Source organism: Acomys minous (assembly GCF_964271855.1).
Source record: "Acomys minous genome assembly, chromosome: 2".
NCBI lineage: Eukaryota > Metazoa > Chordata > Mammalia > Rodentia > Muridae > Acomys > Acomys minous.
This window is the reverse complement of record NC_140484.1, coordinates 120,252,345-120,262,485: the sequence shown is the minus strand read 5'-3', so window position 1 is coordinate 120,262,485 and position 10,141 is coordinate 120,252,345. Positions and strand designations below refer to the sequence as shown.

The window sequence follows — 10,141 nt, the reverse complement described above, 5'->3', positions numbered from 1 at the left end:
ATGGGAGACACTTGTGGTCACTATCAACTTGAAACAACTAAACATTCAAATGAATATGAGTAATTGGTGGAACCATCGATGTCAATACTTAAGAAATGGTTGCTCATATTTCTGAACATCCAAGTCAGCAACCCAGCCACAAAATACAGATTGCCTTGGGTTCTACTGAATCTTAAGTTGATAACATGTGCTCAAGTATGCTCATGGGTATCTTCATTAATGCTAACCTTAAGCTGCAAGATGGATGGAAAGTCATATAATGCTTTGGATTCAAGCATGACTGATAAAAGTGAAATTTTTGTGCATGGAGGTTTGAAGTGGTATATTTTTCAAGTAATGATATCAGGATGAACCACACTGGACCTGATAAAAATAGGAATGAAGCTCCAGGAGTTCTTCACACAACAGTTTGATACTAGCAAGAGAGCTCTGTTAACCTGGGAACCTGTTCTTTATCTTCCAACCGATACAATGACTAACAACCTGGAGAAAAATTCATAAAAGAATTTGTTCAGTGCTGCACACCATCGACATTGGCCTGGGGTTTTAAATGTGGTGTCTGGATGCCACATATCTTTAATTCAGATTTCATTACCAGAAGATGGCATGCAGTTCGGAGGACCCATGAGCTTACGTGGAAGTCATATGACCCTGATTTGTTTTCATGGTTCAAATTTCCATTCAAAATCCTGAGCACTTTTTCATTTAGAATAACCATATATTGCCTTTTGGACTGAAGCTCAGAAAATCTGGGAAGATGGCTCTAGTGATCACTCTACCTTCATTGTTCAAATGTTGGATTTTCATCTCGCTGGTAATACCATGGTTACTAAACCATGTGGTGCTCTGGAAAGTCCTATGACAACAACAACCAAGATAACAAGGCATCACCATGAAAACTGCCCCATGGAGTAGCAGGTGTGAAAGAATGGTCCAACTATGTCACTGCCACAAGGAATGAATAGTTAAACTTATTTTGTAATGTTGATGCTAATGACATGGAGAATAATACTACTATGAAGAATTCTAGTTTGTTGAGTGGATTCAGAGGAGGTTCTAGCAACAGCCATGAAATGGATATTATCTTTGCATTACTAAGGATGCAGCATGAATTTAAATCAATTCATATTCAAGAACTACAGGAGCCTTCATTACAAGACACCAACTTGAAAACCAAGGTAGAATGCAGTGTGGTGACAGTGGTCACTGACCACATCTGTGTGACAATGGATGCTGAGCTCATCATTTTTTCACCATGATCTAGTGTCAGCGTATCTGAAAGAAAAATAAAAGGCTATTTTCCCACCTCTGATTCTATCTACTCGACCAGGACAAAACTGTCCAATTATTATACATGATGATAACTCCTCTGACAGAGATAGAGAAGACAGTGTCACTTACATACTGTGGACTGGTGAGGCTTTACATGCAACACATGGCATCTGGAGCCTACTCTTAGATTAATTTCTTGGACTGGAAGGAAGATTGATGCAGTAGGTTTTGATTATATTCTTCAAAAATTGGGCTTTCAACATGCCAGAAGTACTATTCCCAAATGGCTTCAGAGAAGAGTGATGGACCCACGGTACAAGGTGCTGTCCATTTTCATAAAAAAAAAAAAACAACTTGGCAGTGCCCTGCAGGAGGAAAAGGAAAGACAAAGAAGAACACTAGAGATGTTGTTGATTCCACTGTGTGATCTGACATTTCAAAATGTCCCATATCTTCATCTTATGCACTGACCTCTGTATAATTCCTTTCAATTGGAGTAATTGGGATAGTTTCTAGAGGCTTTTCCAAAAAGTCCAATAGTCAAGGACTAATAACTATTTCCTCTGGTAATGACTGAAGTGCTACCCAGGCATATAGCTTAGCTGTTTTTACTCCTTCACTGGTCAGTGTTTCTTTCCCTACAATAACTGTTTTAATTATATGACCAGGAATTGTTCTTCTCTCTACCTCCTTCACTCCCTTCTTCCTAAAAGCAAAAACAGAACAAAAATTAAAGAAAACAAAACAAAACAAAAAACAAACAAAGAGAAAACAAAAAGATCATCCTCCGTACACCTCCATAAGAAACCAAACCAAGCCAAACAAACAAACAAAAACCATAGAGTCAATGTTGTGTTGGCCAACTACTTCCTGGGAATGAGGCCCACCCTTGTGTATGGTTGTCATACCCGGTGACAGTACATTGGAGAAGACTGGTTTTCCTTTTCCCAGCAGGTAATTGCAAATAGTTAGGGGTGGTTGGATTTATCTCTTCTTATCCTTAAATAGAAATACTGCCAAGTGTGGAGAAACTAAAATTTACTTTTAAGGTAATTATACTTGATATTTACTGATCAGTTGGTGTGTACTAGAAAAGTTCACATCTTTAGTATTTATTTCTTTTGTTTTCAATAAGTGTCTAGGGGTGACTGTTGAATTGTAGATTGTGATCAGGAAATAATAGAGGAGAATAAGGCAGTTTGGAATAGAGTGGCTTAGTATTAGAGGCTGTTGGATTAGTCCCAACACACGAATACTATGTCCTCCTTCTATATTCAAGAAAAATGAGAAAATTATTCATTTACAATAAAAATATTAAATATAATAGAATGTCTTGTTATGCCTTATCCTGAAGTATAATTCTACAAGTATAAACTTTGAGAATTATATTATTTTAATGGTACTATCAAACTAAATGAAGTTCACATTATTTTTATTTCTGTTACAGATAATTGTTATGAAAATATCAATCTGAAAAATAAACAGTGCTGAATAAATACAAAAAATTATGTCAAGAAGTGGAAACTGTCATTGTTAAATGAAGACTTTCATACATATAGACACATTGTATTGGACAAAGTCTAAAATATTTGTTTTACAACAGTAATATTTGTACAGCAATAGAATTTTTAAAAAGTGTTTTGAGATTTTTTTCAGTGTTGAATTATTTTTCAGTAATAAAATATCCTTAGAAAAATAGTAAAATAAAATATTCTTGATGCTTTTGGCCAGTCACTACAATTAATAATTCATCTGTTAATTTCTACTTCTTTTCTTTGATTATTTTGGGGGTTATTGCTGTTAATTTTTATCATAATTCTAAAATATACAAATTCATGTTCCACCATTGAATTTTGTTCCAAAACCATTACTTTTTTTCTTTTTCCTTTTAAACAAAATTATACAATATAGTTTTATTATATTATTTCCCCTAACTCCTCATAGATGCACCCTCTCTACACATCAACTCCATGTTCTTTCTTAGAACACACACACACACACACACACACACACACACACACACACACTCACACACACACACACACACACACACATTTAGAACCCCAAAAAGCACACACAAAAAGGTTTCCTATGGCCTTATAGCCTGCAATGTTTACTGAAGAAAAGAATACTACCTCATTATCAGTATATCAAAAAGCCAAATTTTCTGAAGTTTGCCATTTAGAAAGGTTTAGTCAGAAGCCACAATTTCGGACATGGCTCTAAGCACCCAAGAGAGAAAATTAACTTCCTCTCAAAGGTTTCATCTCTACATAAGCCGTACCTTAATAGCAAATTGCTTTCAGTAGGGAGCACATTATGATAAAGTAAGGAAGTCAAACATCAAGTGGAAAGTTTAACCAGAAAAAGATGAAAAAGAAACAAAGTAAGGAGGGTTTCAAAGAACGTGGATGATAGCATGTATCAAATGGTAATAAATGAAAAAGAAATACAATAACTATAAGGAAGTAAGGGACACAGAGACAGACAGATAGACACACACACACACACACACACACACACACACACACACACACACACACACACGAGATAGGTGAGAGAGAGAGGGAAAAGAGAGAGAAAGGAAGAGGGAGGGGAAGATTAAGATTAGAATAAAATGTAGTTCTTTATGCAACGAAATTCATGGGCTAACAAATTGAGAAGGGTGAGGTTGGAAGACAGCATGTGGCATTTTTGACATTTATGGCAGAAAGAACTACAATGGGTAAGCAAAAGGATTATATTATATTAAAAATATTCTTTCCAAAGATAAGTTTGTTTTGTGTTATCAGATTTGTTTATATTTTTGGTTAATGTGAGACAGCCAGTGTAGCATTTGATTGATACTTCCAATCTATATATCAGGAATATTCAAAGTGTAATTATTCTTGGTTCAAAAAAACTCTTCTTTTTTTATAAAATGATATTATCTTATATATTCAAAACTTGAACATTCTACCCATAAGAAATTTAAGCTATTATATGCATTAAAAAACCATTCAAAACACAGTATATTTTCATAAAATTTATTTAGTTTTAACTTGTTAGCTACTTTTTTAAATCAAACAATATTTTAGATATAATAATTTAAAACTATTTTCTTCTCCTTCCTTTCTTTTTCTATGACAAGTGCCTCTGGAAAATTCAGGCTAACCTGAACTAAATCCTTTTGTCTTCATATGCTGAGTGATGTAATTTCAGATATGCAGCATTATTATCATACATGTTAATGTGTAATAGTGTATAAGGTATTGGGTTATATTATAGCATTTTTGTATACACTTTGATCTTATTTGATTCTTCATCTACTTTATTTCTTTACCTTCCTATCTTCCTTTTGTTGACTTCATTTGGCAAGGTCTTAGTAGATTTTAGAATTATTACTAAATCCATCCAACAATAGAGCAATATACATAGATTTTTAAAATATGGGAATTGATATTCATGTATTAAAATAATGTTACTTATTAATACCAGAATAATCACATATCTTAATCAAAGTAAAATAAAATTGGCAGATATTCTATCTGTTGCATAATTTTTATTCTTTTAAATTACAATTGAAACATTTTAAATAGATGATGTTGAACATATTTCTTCTATTCTTTCACAAATTTAGGATGATATCATTTAATGCTGATATATTCACAATAGCTAGGAAATGGAAACAACCTAAATTGTATTTTTTTTTTATGGTCATGGCCTGCTTTGTTTTTTTAAATATATTTTATTAATTTATTCATATTCAATCTCAACTGTTATCCCATCCCTTCTATCCTCCCATTCCTCCTTCCCTTCCATTTCCCCTTACTCCCCTCCCCTATGACTGTGACTGAGGGGGAACCTCTTCCCCCGTATATGCTCATAGGGTATCAAGTCTCTTCTTGGTAGCCTGCTATCCTTCCTCTGAGTGTCACCAGGTCTCCTCATCCAGGGGACATGGTCAAATATGGGGCACCAGAGTTTGTGTGAAAGTCAGACCCCACTCTCCACTCAACTGTGGAGAATGTCCTATCCATTGGTTAGATCTGGGTAGGGGTTCAAAGTTTACTGCACATATTGTCCTTGGCTGGTGCCATTGTTTGAGCAGGATGCCTGGGCCCAGATTCGCCTGTCATAATGTTCTTCGTGTAGGTTTCTAGGACCCTCTGGATCCTTCTATTTCCCCATTCTCCCATGCTTCTCTCACATAGAGTCCCAATAGGATGTCCTCCCCTCTGTCTCAGTTTCCTGGTAAGTGAAATCTTTCATGGGACATGCCCCTTGGGCTAGTATACAGATATAAGTGAGTACATACCATTTGAGTCTTTCTGCTTCTTGGTTAATTCACTCATTATGATCATTTCTAGTTCAATCCATTTGTCCACAAATTTCGGGAACTCTTTGTTTTTAATAGCTGAGTAGTATCCCATAGTGTAAATGTACCACAGTTTCTTTATCCATTCTTCTATTGAGGGACATTTAGGCTGTTTCCATGTTCTGGTTATTATGAATAAGGTTGCTATGAACATGGTTCTAAATTGTATTTTTTTAAAGAAATATTTCAAATGATTTTGTCCTCCGCATCCATTATCATTTCCAGATATCAATTTATGCAAGAACCTGTTGTCTTACAGTTGATCAATATAGATTTTATTTGTTTTAATATTGTTATCATCATTATCATAATCATTACCATCATCATTATATGAAATGTAGCTCAGGGAACATAAATGTTCATTCTGCTCACGAGTATTATTAACTAGCAAATAACAGACTCCGCAACTGTCAGATGAGGTTTTAAATATAATTTAAGTTGTTGTACCAATTTCTGAGCAGGTAGAGGCTATTTTTTTCAATGCAGTGCCATACAGATATCAGTATGAGTCATTTTGAAACACTTAGGCTTTTGAAGGCTTGGAACAAGAGGAGACAAACAGAGGCATGAATTACATACGGAACTCAAGATAACCCCCAAAGCAATCTATAGTGGAGTTATCAACCTGGCCTTAGCGAACGAACTGTTAGAAAATCTTTGTACATCAATTTCCTGCATTAGTTGGCAACGGTAACACATGTTTCCTGATTCAAACACCAAGTTTTTCTGATTTCATTTCTTTTCACCTTTCTAGGACTGCACTAGTGGGATAAAGGCCTCAATGAGGAAAGTGTTTCTAGTATGAAAATCAGCACAGTGATCAGAGAGAATGGGACTCTAGCCCAGGACTTTCTCCTGTTGGGGTTCCCTGGGTCATACCACCTCCAGCTTTCTCTTTTCATGCTTTTTCTGGTGATGTACCTCCTCACCATCGGTGGCAATGCAGCAATCTTGATATTAGTCAGTACTTCCCACCAGTTACACACACCCATGTATTTCTTTCTGAGCAATCTGTCTTTCTTGGAGATCTGGTACACCACAGCTGCAGTCCCGAAAGCTCTAGCCATCCTTGTGGGGAGGAGTCAGACCATATCATTTTCAGGGTGTCTTTTGCAGATGTATCTAGTTTTCTCATTAGGATGCACAGAATACTTCCTCTTGGCAGCTATGGCTTATGACCGCTACCTTGCCATTTGTTCTCCTCTCCACTACCAGGCTATCATGAATAGCTTGCTCTCAGCGCAGCTGGCCCTTATCTCCTGGATTTGTGGTTTTCTGGCCATTTCTCTGCCTGCAGCCCTCATCAGTACCTTATCTTTCTGTGGCCCTCATACCATCAATCATTTCTTCTGTGACATCGCACCCTGGATTGCCCTGGCCTGTACCAGCACTCAGGCAGTGGAGATCGTGGCTTTTGTGATAGCTTTTGTGGTTATCCTGAGTTCCTTCCTCATTACTCTGATCTCCTATGTCTACATCATCAGCACCATTCTGAGGATCCCTTCTTCCAGCGGCCGCAGAAAAGCTTTCTCCACCTGTTCCTCCCACCTCACTGTGGTTCTCATTTGGTATGGGTCTACAATCTTCCTTCATGTTCGAACTTCCATCAAAGACGATTTGGATCTGACCAAAACTGTTCATGTCCTCAATACAGTGGTGACACCAGTTCTAAATCCCTTCATTTATACCCTTCGGAACAAGGAAGTCAGAGAAACTTTCCTGAAGAAATGGAGGAGAATCTAAATTTCCTGAAGTGCCTTGGATGTATTGCAAATGGTCTCTATCACAGAAACAATGTCTGCTACTTCATTAACATATTTTATCACTTGTATGAATACTTTCATAAAGTCATGTGTGTGAGATGTCACATTTGAAGACTTAGAAATGTTTAAACAAAACTATAACAGAAATCAGAATGTACATTTATATTAAGACACAATTTCTCTTCCAATTAAGTATACTAAAATACTTACAAATTAGAAGCTGATAGACACACAATAAATCATAATTTCATAAGAATGTGAACAGAACAGGCCAAAATATACAGGTATATATGAAGTTCCAGTATAGTTTGAATGTAAACTCAAGCATTACAATAGAAAAGGTAGGGTTATGATTATTGCCAAGGCAATAGATTTTAAGTAACCAATACTTTAAAATGAAAAATAGTGTTCCCGAAATTAAAGTTCAGTTGATCTTTCTCTACCAACCAAACATACAACAGGAATTTAAGAAAAGAAATTGGATTTATGTATTGTTTTGTCCATAACTGGACACAGAAAATTTCTCAGCTCACCTTCCTTCTGACAATATTACAATTTAAAGAAAACATGAAGACAAAGCCAAAAAATAAATAATGTTACCAATAATGGTACCAAAATTCTGAATTGTCTTTTTCTGGAAAATGAGTGCTTTCTTGGGTAATAGAAGGCTGGTTGTCAGCCCTGGGATATAACTCCCTGGGAAGATTTTTAAATATCTAAGCATCTGTAATATTTTCTCCAATTCATTTTCCATCGCTCTGTCTCAAGGGGTTTGGAGCAGTAAGGGCATCTGAAATAAAGAAGCAAAAGTAAAGAGTCATATGTCTCTAACAGAAAGAATCATCATACGCCAATTTTATTTATTTATTTTTACTTTTATTTATTTATTTACTGAAACCAATCAGGAAGTCCTGAAATTAGAAGGCCTTTAGTGCCTGGAGGCCATCCATTAAATGTTCTTCTTCTATAAGCTTTGGATTTATTTACTTTCAGAAGGACTATTAGAAGTGACTCTATTTTTTGTTGTTGGTTTTTTTTCTTCTTTTTTTATTTAATTAATTTATTCAGATTACAACACAATTGTTATCCCATCACTTGTATCCTCCCATTCCTCCGTCTCTTCTGCTTTCACCCTATTCCTCTCCCCTAGGTCTAAGACTGAGGGGGACCTCCTTCCCCACTATATGGTCAGAGGCTATCAAGTCTCATCTTGGTACATCTCTCCACACCAAGGGGAGATGGTCAAATATGAGGCACCAGAGTTCATGTCAGAGGCAGTTCCCACTCTCCATACAACTGTGGAGAATGTCCTGTCCATTGGTTAGATCAGAGTAGAGGTTCAATGTTTAATATTTGTATTGTCTTTTGTTAGTGTAATAGTTTGAGCAGACCCTCCTGGGCCCCAATCCACCCATCAATATGTTCTTGTAGGTTAACTCACTCAATATAAACATTTCTAGTTACATCCATCTGTCCACAAATTTCAGGATATCCTTGTTTTTAATAGCTGAGTAGTATTCCATATTTGAGACATGCTTTGGCTGTGGAGTCCAGGCTGGCCTCCCACTGCTTTGGTAGCCTCACGACTTAAGCATTATAAAGGCTACTATTACTAACAATTCTCTCACATGATATCACCTTATGATAATTTAGTTCCCACAGTAATAAAAATCATGTATATATATGTATATATATACATACAAGTATATATATGTATATATATATACATACAAGTATATATATTTACATATATGGAATTAAAATCATATATGGGTGGAATTGTCTTGAGTTTAATGGTTATATAGATTCTTTAATATCTTATTTTAAAGTTGTATATCCTTTATTTTTCTCTTGTCTCCTCAAAAACTTTTGACTGCTCAAGACCTGCACAAGATCAAGCCACTCAACGTTTCAGAATGGGTAGAGAGGAGCTCTTAAATGCCAAACACTGGTTGAGGAGTATTGATAGCTGATGGCTGCAAAAGAAAAGGAGGATTGATTTTTTTTCAGGAGGTGTGATCCGATCTCATCTGTAAACCTATTACAATTTACAGATAAGGATAAAAGAAAATGAGAAAAATCTGTATATAAAGACAGTGTCTTTTGCCATGCAGAAGCTTCTCAGTTTCATGACGATCATTTATTAATTGTTGATGTAATGCTAATGATGTTCTATTAAGAAATTCTGTCCCCATGCCAGTGAATCCAAGGATATTCCCCACTTTCTTTTTCATCAGATTCAATGTATCTGGCTTTATTTTGAGATTTTTTATTTATTTATATTTGAGTTTTATTCAGGGTGATAAGTATGTATATATTTGGATTCTTCCACATTCATTCAATCAGTTTGACCAACATCACTTTTTTGAAGATCTTCTCTGCTTCCCAGGGTAAGCCTCTGGCATTTTAAAAATAAAAAATCTTTTGGACATAGATGTGTTAATTTATGTCTGGGTCTTAAATTTGACTCCACAGATCAGAGTGTTTGTTTTGTGTCAATATCATGCTGGTTTTAGTACTATAGCTTTATAGTAAAACTAGAAATCAATGATAGTAATACCTCCCTCAGTTCTTTGATTATCTAGGATTTTAGCTATCCTGAATTGTGTGTGTGTGTGTGTGTGTGTGTGTGTGTGTGTGTGTGTGTGTGTGTGTGTTCATATGAAGTTGAAAATTACTCTTTCAATTTATGTGAAGAATTGCTTTGGAATTTTGATGGTGATTGCTTTGAATCTGTAGATTGCTTTTG

General features: G+C 35.6%; 1 protein-coding gene across 1 annotated transcript; it reads left to right on the top strand.

The window, feature by feature from the left end:
* Positions 1-6,430: 6,430 nt before the first annotated feature.
* On the top strand, positions 6,431-7,372 carry OR6F1 (olfactory receptor family 6 subfamily F member 1; the record flags this gene model as incomplete). The annotated part of the gene is made up of 1 exon (XM_084748139.1): positions 6,431-7,372. The coding sequence occupies one exon, from the start codon at positions 6,431-6,433 to the stop codon at positions 7,370-7,372; it is 942 nt and encodes a 313-aa protein (XP_084604265.1).
* Positions 7,373-10,141: the final 2,769 nt, after the last annotated feature.